Source organism: Rhipicephalus microplus, chromosome 6 (assembly GCF_043290135.1).
Source record: "Rhipicephalus microplus isolate Deutch F79 chromosome 6, USDA_Rmic, whole genome shotgun sequence".
Taxonomy (NCBI): domain Eukaryota; kingdom Metazoa; phylum Arthropoda; class Arachnida; order Ixodida; family Ixodidae; genus Rhipicephalus; species Rhipicephalus microplus.
This window is the reverse complement of record NC_134705.1, coordinates 198,279,761-198,295,003: the sequence shown is the minus strand read 5'-3', so window position 1 is coordinate 198,295,003 and position 15,243 is coordinate 198,279,761. Positions and strand designations below refer to the sequence as shown.

The following is a 15,243-nucleotide window of genomic DNA, read 5'->3' as shown; positions in this document are numbered from 1 at the left end:
TCCTTTTATGAATGTTTTATTGTATTAGATTTTGTTCTTATTTAAAAATTTTCTCACCTTATATCTGTTTGTTTGTATTTTTTTGTAGATTTTTAGTAATAGGTTGGCAATCATTAGTGCAACAACAAGTTTTCTTGGCCAATCCCCTAGAGTTGGTATGTGCCAGGGTCGACAGGACACAGACAAATAATAAGCACAAAAAATAATTTTCTATTCATTTATTAAGTAGCGTTGTCCTATAGGAAGTCGTTTTCCACAGAACAGGTGGCAAAGGACGATCCATCAACCAGCATATTTATAAACGCCCTAAAAACATAACGAACTACTGGGCCGCACCTGCAAAAAGACACGTCGCTCACAGAAATCACGCACGCGATCTCGGGAACAAATATCACGAAGAGGCCATTTGCCTAGGGGCCCGTCTTTTGAAACGATTCGCCAAAAAAAAAAAAAAAGAGATACTAATAATAAAGCGCCTCCGAGCTCTTCCCCGCAGCTGGCGCACACGCGCGGCTTTTGATGAGCGGCCCGCATCGCTCAGTAATCCGACAGAAAACTTGCCAAAACGCAGCTGCACGGCGGAGTAAAAATAACGCGGGAACGACGTTCGCAATAAGGCGCAATACAAAAGAACGCGCGCGCCGCAGGCGCGAATGATGCACGACATTCAATTCCACCGATTTGCGAGTTTCGTTACAGCACATACGTGCTACGAGGCAATGCCCCCCTTCATTAGAAAAAAATAAAATATGCGGGGACGTACTACAACCGCCCTACAGAAGCGGAAGTCACACATACGATAACACGTAAACGTAGTAGCGTCACGCGTAAATCACGGTGCTATCCGTGAAAAAAAAAAATGGCAAGAGTTACGTCATAACATTTGAAGGTGACGTCATGTCGGTGACAGTTCGACGTGTCCCAGCTACGGAAGAGCGCCGCATTAAAAAAAAAAAAAAAAAAAAGGTAAGAGCGTGCTACCGATCACGTCCGCATGCAAATGCGCGCGCGCAACGACAAAAGCACACCAGCGTGATTCCTCATTTCTCATATGCGACTCGCTCGATCGGTGTATCGCGTCTGTCGCGCGCTCCTGCGCGGATTTCCGGCTTCAAGCAGTTCGAACATAATTTAATTCACGCCGACACTGATTTGAGGTGAGGCGCAAATGTACGATAGAAACAACAGGACGTTGTGCAGGGAGCAAAGATTGCTACTGGAACAAAATGATTAAAAAAAAAAGCACCGCACATGTATTGCAACACTACAATTCGATTGGGTGTGCATCCTGCGATACATGTGTTGCATGTGAAACGAAACTGCCGGATGTGCACGAACGTTTTGATTAAAAAAAAAATGATTCGGACGAAACAAGCAGTCGAAGATTGTCTGCACGACATCTGCTTTTTCTTGTCAGTAAGACGCAAGAATCCGCTTTGAAAATAAACTTGAACGAAAGCAAGATTAAACCCACAAAAGCCGAATCTATACAGGTGCAGTATGGATCGGAAACCCAAAACATACTGTTTTTGCATCTGTATTTTCACGGCGCTTTGCGAAACTAGATCAAACTTCTAAAGCCATCGGCGTCGGAGAAGCTATAGGTGTCTGCTACACTGACGTGATACGTGGCCTTAGAGATGATAAATTACGCTTGCGCTGTCTGCACGAGTCGATCGTGTGACAGCTACAGCCATGGGTACACCCGCATGGAGATGTCGCGGTTGTAACGTGCACATATGTTTACTTGAATCGTACAGAAAACGTGGTATCACTTTATAACAGAAGAGGTGAATGAATTGCGACGTGCAGCACAATCAATGTCGTTACCGCATGGGGCACTTTCGATCCCGATTGAGTCCAATCCGGATCAAACATATCTCCATCGCGATTGGCTCCTCAGTGAAACCTGTGGATTGGAGTCAATCACGATCCAGAAATTTGATTCACATTTGATTTGAATTTGATCCACAACGCAGTAGCAACTCATTTAACCCAACATGTATAAGAGCGTTACTGCGAACAGCTTCTGGTAATCATCTTTCTTGCAAGTTAACGGACAGAAGGGCGCGCAGATTGGATCGCATCAGCGCAAATGTGAAACTACGATAGAGCGGCTAAGGAAAAACGCGAAACTATAGTGCGATCGGCGGCAACCTGAAATACATGGTCAACTGACAACAGGAAAAGTGCGCCCACACGTCTAACTTGTTAAGTTGACGCGCACGATAACAGGCCGTTGCGCTGAAAAAACCTTCGAGAGATGAAATCCGACAAAAGTTGCCATTCTACGGAAGAGCCACGAATAAGCGATATTTCGCAACTTACCAAGCAGAAACAAGAATCTTCCGAAGCGCCATCCTTCTTCCGACTAGAGGAGGACCCGACGGCCACCATCAGTAAAAGAAATGCCACACTATGCCTCACCATGGTAAAAAAGTCTCGACGTCAAGTAACACTCGATGAAAGTCGCTACCCGCGAATGCCACCACACGAATGCTCCCGACCGACACGATGATCATCGCACATTACCGCAGCACTTCCTTGTGTGACAGCTTCGCCTCACCACCCTCCATCGTATCAGTGCTGGAGTGAAGCCTCGTTTATGCAAGACACACTTTCGCAAATATGCAAAGTAACAGTATCAAGCAGAGTAAAAAATATCCATTGCGTAAATGCTTATTTAAATATAATAAAAAGTTACAATGCATAATAATAAATGCATTATTTGGTTTATGTAGTTTAAAGTATGTTTGATAGAGAGGTTGCGGCTGATTCAGCCTGAGAACAAGGGCGCAGCGCCGCAACAGCTGATGAGCGTACTTTAAAGGGACTAGGACGCTGATAAAAGGAAAAACGCGAAACTATAGTGCGATCGGCGGCAACCTGAAATACATGGTCAACTGACAACAGGAAAAGTGCGCCCACACGTCTAACTTGTTAAGTTGACGCGCACGATAACAGGCCGTTGCGCTGAAAAAACCTTCGAGAGATGAAATCCGACAAAAGTTGCCATTCTACGGAAGAGCCACGAATAAGCGATATTTCGCAACTTACCAAGCAGAAACAAGAATCTTCCGAAGCGCCATCCTTCTTCCGACTAGAGGAGGACCCGACGGCCACCATCAGTAAAAGAAATGCCACACTATGCCTCACCATGGTAAAAAAGTCTCGACGTCAAGTAACACTCGATGAAAGTCGCTACCCGCGAATGCCACCACACGAATGCTCCCGACCGACACGATGATCATCGCACATTACCGCAGCACTTCCTTGTGTGACAGCTTCGCCTCACCACCCTCCATCGTATCAGTGCTGGAGTGAAGCCTCGTTTATGCAAGACACACTTTCGCAAATATGCAAAGTAACAGTATCAAGCAGAGTAAAAAATATCCATTGCGTAAATGCTTATTTAAATATAATAAAAAGTTACAATGCATAATAATAAATGCATTATTTGGTTTATGTAGTTTAAAGTATGTTTGATAGAGAGGTTGCGGCTGATTCAGCCTGAGAACAAGGGCGCAGCGCCGCAACAGCTGATGAGCGTACTTTAAAGGGACTAGGACGCTGATAAAAGTCAACATCCCTTGACCAGTTAATGATCAGCAAAAGTTAGGTTCATACAGGTGCGCGCCTTGACAGCGACAAGATGAATTCGGCAGTCGCGCGCGCGGTCCCCAAGCTCCTGCGAGCGCCGAATGCGGCGGGAGTTGTTGTCCGCAAACTTCACGGCAAGACGCCGACGACGGCCTCGGGTATGAAATTTTACGCAAAACAAATCGCGCGTCTGCTGCGACTTCCCTGTGCTACGTCTGCCCGCCAGTCGTTGCGAAAGGGTCCTTTTACATAGACGCGTGTGCAGCGTGCATGCGAGCGCGGACCGGCGCTGTCGGCGCGTAGAGGTTAACATGGCGATGGCACGTTTGTTTTTTTCTGCGGTTTCAACAGATGTAGCCAAGCAGCTGAGCAAGCGTTCCATCGTGATCGAAGCTCAGGCGAAGTCTGCCGAGACCAAGCTTCTGCAGCAGCTCAGAACTCGAATACTGGCGACGGGACCGATCACCGTCGCCGAATACATGAAGGAAGTGTTGACCAATCCCATGTCCGTACGTGATTCGGCAAGCAAGTTTCGTTTTGTGCCTTAAAACAGAGTCCTACAAAACTCACTCACTTCGTTTCTTTCCTTTTTTTGAATTCAGGGTTACTACATGCATAGGGATGTTTTTGGCAGTTCGGGAGACTTCACGACGTCACCGGAGATCTCACAAATGTTCGGAGAGGTGAGACAGTGTTTTTAGCTGATTAGCTATGGCGCCAAACTTGATTTGTTGTTTATTTTGCAGCTAGTGGCCGTGTGGTTCCTTAACGAATGGGTCAAAGCGGGAAAGCCGAAGCCTCTTTACATTGTGGAGTTGGGTCCCGGACGTGGAACTCTTTCCGACGACATGTTGCGGGTTAGTTTCTTTGAAATATGTTTGACCGTCTTTTCGGCGTTGTGCACTAGTTTATTACGCAGTCGCCGCGTCCTTCAGCAAGGTAAACTGCATACTGGAGCCAGCGTTTCAATAAGAAGGCATGGTTTTTATCAGGCCCAGATGAAAAGCCCCCCAGTTGAAATGGTGACATCAATTTATGAATCGCTGTTGATCACTCCTATAAACTGCCAGTCTTAACTGAAGCAAAGTGCAGCAAGTAAACATAGCAGGTAATTGTTCCAGCCAACATCACTGTAAAACTACCATGTGTCAATGAAGCATGCCTTGACCAGTACATTCTAGCATGTCCTTGCAAATGGGATTGTTTTTTTATTTAACTAATTCTAAATGCAACTTAACAAGCATGACCTCCTCCTGTTTTTCAGCATCTGACAAATCTATAGCATTCTACAATTTTATGCAGCATGTCTTTCCTATACATAAACTTTATCTCGCTAACATCGGGGGTGTGTTCAGTGGTTTTCTCGCGATTTTTCCCTCTTGAAAATCTGGTGCAGGTGTTCTCCAAGTACAGCGATGCCATGGAAGTGGTGTCCTTGCACCTGGTCGAAATCAGCCCGCACCTAAGCCAAGTGCAGGAGCTGAAGCTCTGCGGAACCGTCAGCGTCGTGAAGGACGTGTTTGAACACAACCCAGTCACTCTGCGTCTTCCAGTAAAGACAGACACCGAAGAGGCAAGTTTGTTTTTCGGTGTAGCTTCATCGCATTGAGATGAAAGCTTTTATGCAAGGACCACTCTTGATCACAGATTAATACCAACTAACCTCAACAGCAGCTGTTAGTCAAATGGAGACTATGGGCGTACCTCAATCATTTCGTGGTTTTGGCATGTCGGATTACAGAAAGAAATTTTGATGGAAAAAGCGTCGTATGCCTAATCAGAAAAAAATTCTGGTGTGATCAGGAAATAGCACAAAAAACATGGTGTGACCGTTCTAGCGTTGATCAAGGTGCACGAGCTGCACATTCACTTGGTTTTTGCGGCGTTTGTGTGAATAAAAAGATGAAAGTATCACTCACGTGACTGTCTACTGAAGGCTATGGAGTTATGAGGAAAAGGTGTGTGATGAAATATGCTCAGTAAAGGCATAGTGGATTTTGCAGTAGGCAGGTCTAAAAGGAATGCATTTCTAGAGAAGGCTCGACAAGAACGAAAATGCATTCTATGGGACAAAATGGCTTGTCAGATTCTGACAGGGTGTCTCGGTCTTTGATTCATTGAAACCAAGGCTTTCGCCTCCGAGTTGTGTTAGCAATAGGCCCCTGAAACATTGTAATGCGTTTTTATGACTGAAAGTTGATACAGAGACAGCAGCCCGCTCAATACTAGTGGTTATTGGTTTCATTGATGGTGCATAAGTAAGAAAGTAATCACTGGACAGTTTCCATGACCTGTAAAGCATGTGCACTGTTGTGTGCCAGGTGTAGCCATCACCTACAGAGTGTCTCAGAAGTTTCTCGCTTTGTGATGTGCAGGCAACTTACAAACACAGCATCACCAAGCACGGCGTTCCTGTTGGCTGGTACCGCCACTTACACGATGTGCCGCGTGGGTTCTCGTGCTTCATCGCCCACGAGTTCCTGGATGCCCTTCCTGTGCACAAGTTCCAGCGCACCCCTGAAGGGTGGCGGGAGGTTTTCATAGACCTGGACGACGGGCCGGGTCCACACCATCTGCGCTACGTGCTTTCCCGGGGACCCACTCCAGCGAGCTTCTTTGCCAATGTGAGTAGTTGGCAATTTCTGGCACTCCATTTACTAAAGAAGTACTACCATCTGTGACTTATTGCTTTACCATACTTTATATTGTAGTCACTGAAAGTTTCATCAGCAAGATATGTTTACTACATAGGATGCAGGAAGACCAAGTCTCTCGCTGTAGACTTGACTCGGGTTTGTTGGTACAGACTCGAAAGAATGGAGCACGATGTAGACTAACACAAAAGATGCAGACGGACAGCACTTGTGTCTGCAAACTTGTCTCTTGTATTCGACTATGTCGCACTTTGAGTTTGAGTCTACAAGTTCGGTGAACACCACTCCCTTTATTTTTTATACATATTTTTGAAGCCAACCTAAAACACCACATGTTTGTTATGCTTCTTTATAAATGTCTATTAGATTCAAACAATCTAAAAGCACCCTGGAACACGAGGTGTTGTTGAAGCCAGCAACACCCCGCATTCAAAGGATTTTAATTTCTTTGAAGTTTCATATTCCCCCGAACTCCTACATTATCAGACTCCGTGTTATTTTTTCATAGATTTTTATTAAATTATAGTGAACTTAGCTGCTGCCTAACTTTGATGGCAGTAAATTCAAAACCAGATATTAACTTAGTTGCTCCAGCCTAAATTTCATGGCAGTGCATGCATACGCATGCATACGGAGAGGCAGTGAGCAAGGTGAAGGACGTGAATTCAAAACCAGTCACTATACGTTGCCACTGCTGTCAAGCCATATATAGTGGAGTGACATTTGACCGGAAGATACCCTTGTGGTATCTTCTTGTCATAAGCATATGGGCATTTGTTGCATGTTAGCATTGGTGAGGAAGCTTTATAGTATTGGATTTGACATAGCAGTACTTGTTATATCAAGGTTCCACTTTATATAACAAGTACTGCTATATCAAGTGGATCCTATATCAAGGTTCCACTTGATATAGGTTCCACATCACTGGTTCTCACATCACTGTGCCACAGTAAGAAAGTTGGCAAAATAGAGGGACATGCAACGTTATAACATATTGCCGCCAGCACGCCTGGTCGATTTCCTGAGGGTCGCACCCAGGGAATTTTTACGGTGTGTTTACATGTAGATAAGCAAACTTTGGTTACTTGTGGTCGATATGAAGGCATGTAATTACTTTAGTATCTCCCAAAAAGTCAAAGCGTGGAAAAATTTCGGTAGGCATCGAAACTAACTCAACTCCCCCCAAGTTACAGCAAGCACTGCATCTCCTTACCCTAGGTGACTGGTGAAAAGAGGGACCACGTCGAAGTCTGTCCTGAGGCTGGCGTCATTGTCCAAGAGCTTGCACACCGCATGGATGAACATGGAGGCTGTGGGCTTGTTGTTGACTACGGGCACGATGGCGATAAGACAGACACTTTCCGGGTAAGTCTACACTTCTTGCAAGCCATCGCAGTTGCCCATTTACTAAGGCACTATCTATATTACTGCAAATGTGCTAGTCCACCGTGACTGGTACATGTGGATGGGCTACTAAAGTGAAATCTCGTTCAACACTTTTGCTTTCTAATATAAAACAAGAACAAATACAGCAGGCAAGCACCTAAATGTTCTACTATCTCGAGGTATTACTATTATGTGGACACTACATTATTGTGTTACACTTGGTTAAAATCAAGCGAGTTGTGTTCTATCAATTGCTGTTGCTTCCAGGAATGACTAATCTGCTGTCTCGTGCTTTCCGCTTGAGGGGTTCGAAGAGTTAACGGCAGTGTGTGGTGAACTGGTGAACATGGACATCAAAAGTGCACGAGTGGTGATGTATCCACTAACATAACGCCTAAATGCAACAAGAATACGGTCTCGTTGCCTAGGTTGGCATGAATGAATTTGGTTGCTTTTATCAAACAAGTTATATTAAAAGCCATAGCTATCCTTTGTGCATCTTTGCTAAACCCAAACCTGTATAGATAAAGGGGAAAAAAAATTTCCGTAGGTTAGAGTTTGACAAATTTAGGCTAACTGTATTTATTCTACAAGGCAGGAAGCTGATTGGTTACTGCACTTTCAGGCATTCAAGAACCACGCCCTTCACCCCGTATTGTCCGAGCCAGGCACAGCAGATTTGACTGTAGATGTCGACTTTTCTTATCTGAGACGGATTCTCAAGGACAGAGGTGGGAAATGTTCCGAGTGCATTACTCACATGTTTCTTGCTAACGTGGGCCCCAACATGTGTTTTACCAACTCTGTATCCGCCATTCCAGCACTGACATTTGGGCCCATACCCCAGGGAGAATTCCTCAGAAACATGGGCATCAGCATACGTCTGGAGGTAGGCTGGACGGATCAATCAATCAGCATGATCTTGAGACATTTATATTCAGAAAGTAGTCTTTGCATGCTTAAAATTGATTAGCGTGAGAGTCACTATTCTGTTTATAACTAAATTACAGAATGAAGTGCATTTCCAACACTTAATGTTGACACCAGCATGTAATAGGTATCTAACACCTGTCTTTGTTGTTGAATATCTTGCTGTCTTTGTGTTGTGTCCTGTGCCAAAATTACTGGTGTACCAGTATGCACAAACATGGCTAGAGTATATAACGAAGGTATTTTTTACGGAATGTGACCTTGCTGTGCTGTAGTTGAACTGCACCCTAAGCAATGCGAGTTCAAGTTCTGTCAGTACGTGCACAGTAAACTCTTACATCGTTAAAATAACGAACATAAAAAATCGTCACTTCCAGAAACTATTGGCCAACTGTCCCCCCGAGGCACGTCAAGACTTGCTGACCGGCTACGAGATGCTCACGCATCCGGAGAAGATGGGAGAGCGATTCAAGTTCTTCGGCATCTTTCCAAAAGACATGCAGGATACCCTAAGCACCAATCCTCCGGCCGGATTCTTTGCTCCTTCGTAAGAGCTGCAGTGGACACCTTTAGGGGCTTTACTACTTTAGCGGCATGGTACGTCTGCGCATGCTGACCCCTCTCAGGAACTGCATACTTCGTCTCCAAATGTCGACATCAGCCGCGGTTGGCGGGACGTCGCACTACATTTTGCCATTATCGAAACCTCGTGAAATGGTCCAGCGAATACCATTATTCCTTTGTTGAACAAAATGAATTGCAGTCCCCATCTTGAGAGTTCTTCCCAAGCTCAATTCTTTGACCATCTAATAACAGTCAATCAGTGCGGCACTTGCATTCCGATAGCATATTCCAAGCTTGAACAGATAGTGTGAGAGGGAGCAGTTCAAAAGCATGCCTTATATTACATACTTTTTTCACACAATGCTACATCTTTTTATAGCCGAGTCATGCATTATATATCTTCTTAGTCATTACATCTAGTGCCAATGTTGTCCGTGTGTTCATTTTCCCTAACAGTATAGGGTTGGGAAGGCTCGTATTGCCGTTGCGTATTCGCTAGTTTTGGTGGGCATTTACTCTCAACTACTACAAAGGCATGTCCAATAACAGTGTTTCACTTGGCAGCAGTTTGTGGTGAAATCGAGACAGTGTGATGTGATGGTCAGACAGTTTGTACGTGGCAAGAGGCAGTTGACTGTAAGAAAAAATAGTGATGTTTAATATTTCCAGAAGTTTCGCACTTGGTTCAATCTCCGCATGCAGAGTATGTATTCCCATTCACCAAGCTAGCAAAACAGCAGCTGGAAGTTTTATATGACTGTGCAAAATTAAAACAAAATGCCTTGCACCTTGATCCCTGTGTTTATATTGCACATCCAACACTGCTGTGTTCAAAGCGTGTGTAGACAGCAACACAAATGTATAAAACTAAGATTATGGCTCACTCCAAGTGTACGACTGCGCATCGCGATTCTCGGAAAAACCTCCGCAATCAACACATCTGTACAACAACAAACACACACATAAAAAGGCGTGCAGAGTGCGCAGTTGCGTACATTACATTAGGAACTACAGTTTGACAGGTTCGAATCACTTTACAAGTAGTACTATCTAGATAGGCTGCACTCGGTGCAAGCAAGTCCAAGCTTTGGTATGACCTAGCTATAACACTTGCATACTGCTGTCATCAGGCTGAATTCCAAGACATAAGCATGTCCACTCAAACCGCAATGCAACAAATTATCAATTATAACGATGTAAGCGACCAATAGCTTTACCATAAATACAGTAACAAACAATCATTTATAACGAATTTCCAGATATAACGAAGGATTTTCGTGACATATGTGCTTTCGTTATAATGAGGTTTGAGTGTAGCTTGTGTACCGGCCAGCACTGTGTAGCACCGACTCCTGGCAATCGATCACTTTAGCAGCCAATGCAGGTCTATTTATTCATGGTACCCTATAGGCCCCGAAGAGCATTGAGTAGGGAGGGTGGAGGGGCTAGAGAAAAATCACAATAAATAAAGCATAAAAAGAACCTACATCGAGGACAGGCTTCGGATTTAGTGAATAATGCTTCTCAGCACTAGCAGTTATGCGAGCCTAGCATTTGCATATTTGGGCTCGGCCCGATGGCAACAGTAAACAGAGCCTGTGAAACAACGGCAACAGGCTTAGCGCAATGTGCAAGTTGCCTAATGCATCACACTGCACGTTAAGACACAGTTGCCGGCTTCTGGAAACTATTCTGTGCCTGGTACGATGCAAGTGTTACAACGATTTGACAACATTGACACGAGCATTACTGCAGATGTGCCCTAAAAGTGATGGCCTGACGTGTATGCCTGCTCAACGTGTTTTTCATTGAAGTAAGGCGTTTGAAAACGTTTTCACCACCAGGCCTGTGCTGCTTGTCGAGCCAGCTGCGCCTCGCGTGGTGTGAACCGCAGACCTACGGCGATTGCGTTGAGCATGTGCTTGCGTGCTGGGGCTTCGTTGCAGAGCAAATATTGCAGCACCACGTTCTTGAGATACTGCAGGTTCACCTTGCCACTGTCGCTGGGTCCAGGCATGTGCTCTAACTGGGACAGACGTAGCCTGGAAGAGTAGGTTGACATTAAGCTTACATCTATGCTCATTCAAATCAAGTAAAAGCTCGTTAGTTTTGGTTTCCCGGGAACAAAAAAATGTTTAAGTTAACCAAACTCTAAATCATCGAGGGTGCCAATATAACCACAAACAAGTGTCTATTGCACCAATACACTTTGATTTTCTCAATGAATACATAAATCCAATGCTTATATTGCTTTGAATAACATCAATGTAAAAGCACAGTTCTCACCACTCACGACTTTGCTCACAGAGTTATCGTGACTCAAGTCCTCCTCGTCTTAGCTAAACAGAAATGTTCTAACCCGAAACATCGTTGCCATCATTAGCATATTTTTGCACGAATGACAATGGGAGTGGAGACTGCCTCACCTTGATTTGGTTGTTCGCAAACGCTGTTTCTGCTTCATTGCACCGCAGACTTGCGATCACCGTGCTCTGAGAATTGTCCAAATTAACCTGATTTTGGCTGCAACCTGGTTAATTTAAATGCAATGTCCTAATTCATGAGAGTTTTATTAATTAATTGATTGAAATAGCTTTAATGAGGCCCTGCGGGACGCGCTCTAGTGTGCAGTGGGCAACTTCCATGTCAGAATCACCAGGCCAAGCCTGTCGGCTGCCTTGCAGGCCTGCTGGACAACAAAGAGTTGGATGCCATTGAACAATAAACGTGCTCGCTGGGATCAGACAGAATGTCAGAATAATACAGCTTTCCGATTCGCAATAGACTCTCAGTAAATGGAAATCTGTTAATAAATGGCATTGCTGCTTAAATGGAACAACTGTCTCTGATATGATTTGCTTATTGGTAGAACTACTATTACTATTCCGCACCCCTGTTCATTTCTCACTACATGAAACTCCTGTTAAATCGAACACATTTTCCTGGTCTCTTCAGGTTCTGTTTAATGAGAGCCTACTATAGTTGTTGTCAAATTATTAAGCTTTTACTGTATCACTTTATTAATAAGCTTTTACTGTACCACTTTAGGAGGTTTGAAGTGGTGTCACAGTAAATTGTAATTAGAATTGAATAACTTCAAAGCGAATTTCAAAGCTGGAGCCTTAAAATACAGTCGAACTCCTTTATAAGAGGCACTGATATAAGAGACAAATGGGTATAAGAGACACCAGTGCGCCTACAGTAAAGTATGGGTTGATAAAAAAATGCATACGAGGTGCCCTGCTTATAAGAGACATTTCGTATAAAAGACAAGAATTGCTGCACGGAGCATGCCTCTTATAAAAGGATATAACTGTAGCAGTAGAGTACAACTTACAAGTGGCACTGACTAACACTCCCGGGGGTTAAGTGCACATAAATATCCGACAAAGACCTTTGTCTTGGCTCGACTGATAGACCACATTATGCACAATTCGAAAATTGTGGGTTCAGATGGAAAGGACAATTTTTGTCCACTACTTGAATTCTTTTCAACTGCGATCATAAACATTACGCTATAGTTGAGTGATAAATAATGTCCTATATGTTTTCTTTTGTCTGTTGGTTTAATTTTTTGTGTTTACCAAAGAAACAAGCTCCTCGAGCAATTTTTAGTCTTTAATAACAGTACTAGTAAATGTCAGGAAGGTCATGTGACCAAGAGAAGTGAATGAAAAAATTATGATGATGATGATGCTCATTCAAATACTCGCACGCTTAAAAGCTTTGTTGTTTGACAGCTGTCACAACATAGAACTGGCTGCAATTTTTGATGAGCAATGCGTTTGAAGCTGAAGGTGAAATGTCTGCCGTCTGCAAAAAAAAAAAAAAAAACTTTGCACCGTTGCCTAGCAATAAGCAAGCCACAGCTGCGCAAAACCTGGATTTAACCTCGCCTAGCCCCATATGAGCCAAGCAGCAGCCTCGGCCAAGTCACAGCTAGAGACGGAGGCGTCCACAAAGCCGGCACACCGAGTTTGCCTGGTGTGATGGGAGCCCGCTACGAGCAACAAAAGGCCCGCACTTCAACTACTGCCAGGTGCTGTAGTTTGGACATTCTCACATGGTCTGTGACAGGCTGTGGCTCAATTCTGCTCTTTCTACGCCAAGAAAAGACCCAGTATCAGCCAAGGCCATGTTAAGCCCCTAAGATTAACCAGCTTTGCTGTTTTCTACATAGCTAGTGTAATTTTTTTTTGTAGAAGTCACATTTAACCTAGATTACCAACGTTGCCTCGGAAGAGAACAGCGCTTTGAGATACGTAGCAGTGCACGTGAAGTTATAAAAGAGTATGTCTATTTAGTAGGAGTACTAACCGTGGAGCTGAACCACGAGATTGAACTAGCTAGAAGAATAAGAATGGGATGGTGCACATTTGGCAAGCATTCTCAAATGATGACTGGTAGGTTGCCACTATCCCTCAAGAGGAAGGTATATAACAGCTGCATCTTGTTGCTAATTACCTATGCAGCAGAAGCGTGGAGGCTTACAAAGCGCGGTCAGCCTAAATTGGGTACGATGCAGCGAGCCATGCAAAGGAAAATGATAGGCGTAACCTTAAGGGACAAGAAGAGAGCACAGTGGGTCAGGGATTGAACCGGGGTTAAGGATATTATAGTTGAAATCAAGAAGAAGAAATGGACAAGGGCCGGGCACGTAGCGTGTAGGCAAGATAACCGCTGGTTATTAAGGATAACTGACTGGATTCTCAGAGAAGGCAAGTGGGTTAGGGGGAGACAGAAAGTTAGGTGGGCAAATGAGATTAGGAAGTTTGCGGGTATAAAATGGCAGCAGCAAGCACAGAACCGAGTTGAATGGCGGAACATAAGAGAGGCCTTTGTCCTGCAGTGGGCGTAGTCAGGCTGATGATGATGATAATGACCAAACTAGCCCAACTTTTTTCAGATGACCTCTCACCTCAGTGCTTCCCTCTCCTGGGCGTCCTTCTGCTCCTTGAGCAGCAAAGATCTCTGGAGGTCCCGGAGCGCCGACTCGACGTCTCTCTTCTCTCTCAGGGTACGCAGAAGCTCGGCGTCCTTGCGAGCCAGCTCTTGGGCATAGTGCAGCAGCTGACACTCGGTCTGAGGCACAGAACGAACGTATCGACACTTGGTACAATGAAGACGGTTGTCAGTTGACAACAGGAGTGACTCCCATGCCTCGAGTGAGGAAGCTGGCGGCAGGGTTTTTGGCGGTGGGTTCGCCTCAAATTCCCAGAGGATGCGATTTGGGTAGCATTCATACAGAAGTGATTAACTGGAGCGAAATGGTCATGGCAAGCTTTTGGCCACCACCCTTCAAACCACCATCAAGATGAATTCAACAACCTCACTGTACCGTCAATAAAGTTGTTTCTCTCTCTCTCTTGGTCAATGAAATGTCATTATGTTCACCGTAGCGGCATGTTGTCGGTAAAGGGTAGTGTTCCAGCATGATGTCTCCCTAACAGTTTGTGGACCTTGCGTTATGAGGTTTACCTTGTTGTATGCACATTTATTAGAGTGAATTTTGACAGGCATCCAATCACTGTCCACTGCACCTTCTTAAAATCGTAGCCACGTAATTGGACATGCACAGTTTCTCTAAGACGGCTACATGCCACTTCCTAATAAGATCTGCATTTTTTAAACACACATATGAGAGGAAAACAGAGATCTGTCGACCTATAGAATGATATTAGTAATAGAATTACTAAGTAAGTGCATAGATACTGGAAATAGTACTGACATTGTCATCTATCAGTCGCATCCAGTAATAACTCTAGTTCCTTGATTTGATGTTGATGAGAAATAATAGAATCAAATTACATAAGAGGCAAAAAATAAAGAAATTTAAATACACTTCCGTGTCATTTGGCGCACTACTCAAGCACAAAACTGGCTCCTATCGAGGCTACCATATCTTCTCACGTATAACTTGTACCCTCAACAATGATTCACGGAACTTTTTTTTTACAAATTATTATTACGCACTGCCGCAAAACTAGCTTCCTTACAGAGCTGTGGAGCACTGCTTTCAAGACAAATTTAGAAACTGAAAATAAAATTTTCAGTTTCAGAAACTGAAAATTTCAGTTTCGACATCGGCTTTGAATTTCTAATTTTCTTT

General features: G+C 44.1%; 3 protein-coding genes across 4 annotated transcripts in view; 1 reads left to right on the top strand and 2 right to left on the bottom strand.

The window, feature by feature from the left end:
* The window catches only part of Ero1L (endoplasmic reticulum oxidoreductin-1-like protein), a 41,854-nt gene extending 39,264 nt beyond the window's left edge, over positions 1-2,590 (bottom strand). The window contains exon 1 of the mRNA XM_037418249.2: positions 2,329-2,590. Within this exon, the coding sequence (XP_037274146.2) occupies positions 2,329-2,430 (102 nt within the window). The 5' untranslated portion in view covers positions 2,431-2,590. The remainder of the gene's footprint in view (positions 1-2,328) is intronic.
* Positions 2,591-3,508: 918 nt separating this feature from the next.
* On the top strand, positions 3,509-9,927 carry LOC119166866 (protein arginine methyltransferase NDUFAF7, mitochondrial). 2 transcript variants are annotated; one of them, XM_037418243.2, is made up of 10 exons: positions 3,512-3,758; positions 3,952-4,109; positions 4,203-4,283; positions 4,347-4,457; positions 4,997-5,173; positions 5,976-6,224; positions 7,473-7,619; positions 8,266-8,371; positions 8,462-8,529; positions 8,948-9,927. In XM_037418243.2, exons 1-10 carry the CDS (start codon positions 3,653-3,655, stop codon positions 9,119-9,121), a joined length of 1,377 nt encoding a protein of 458 aa, XP_037274140.2. In that variant the 5' UTR covers positions 3,512-3,652; the 3' UTR covers positions 9,122-9,927. The 2 variants fall into 2 exon arrangements, with proteins under 2 accessions (XP_075723602.1, XP_037274140.2); XM_075867487.1 differs by having other exon boundaries at positions 3,509-3,758; positions 8,266-8,529.
* The window catches only part of GCC88 (GRIP and coiled-coil domain containing 88 kDa), a 25,691-nt gene continuing 20,217 nt past the window's right edge, over positions 9,770-15,243 (bottom strand). Inside the window, exons 14-15 of the mRNA XM_075867486.1 lie at positions 14,053-14,216; positions 9,770-11,176 (exon numbers count right to left, since the gene is read on the bottom strand). Coding sequence (XP_075723601.1) covers positions 10,969-11,176; positions 14,053-14,216 — 372 coding nt within the window. The 3' untranslated portion in view covers positions 9,770-10,968. The remainder of the gene's footprint in view (positions 11,177-14,052; positions 14,217-15,243) is intronic.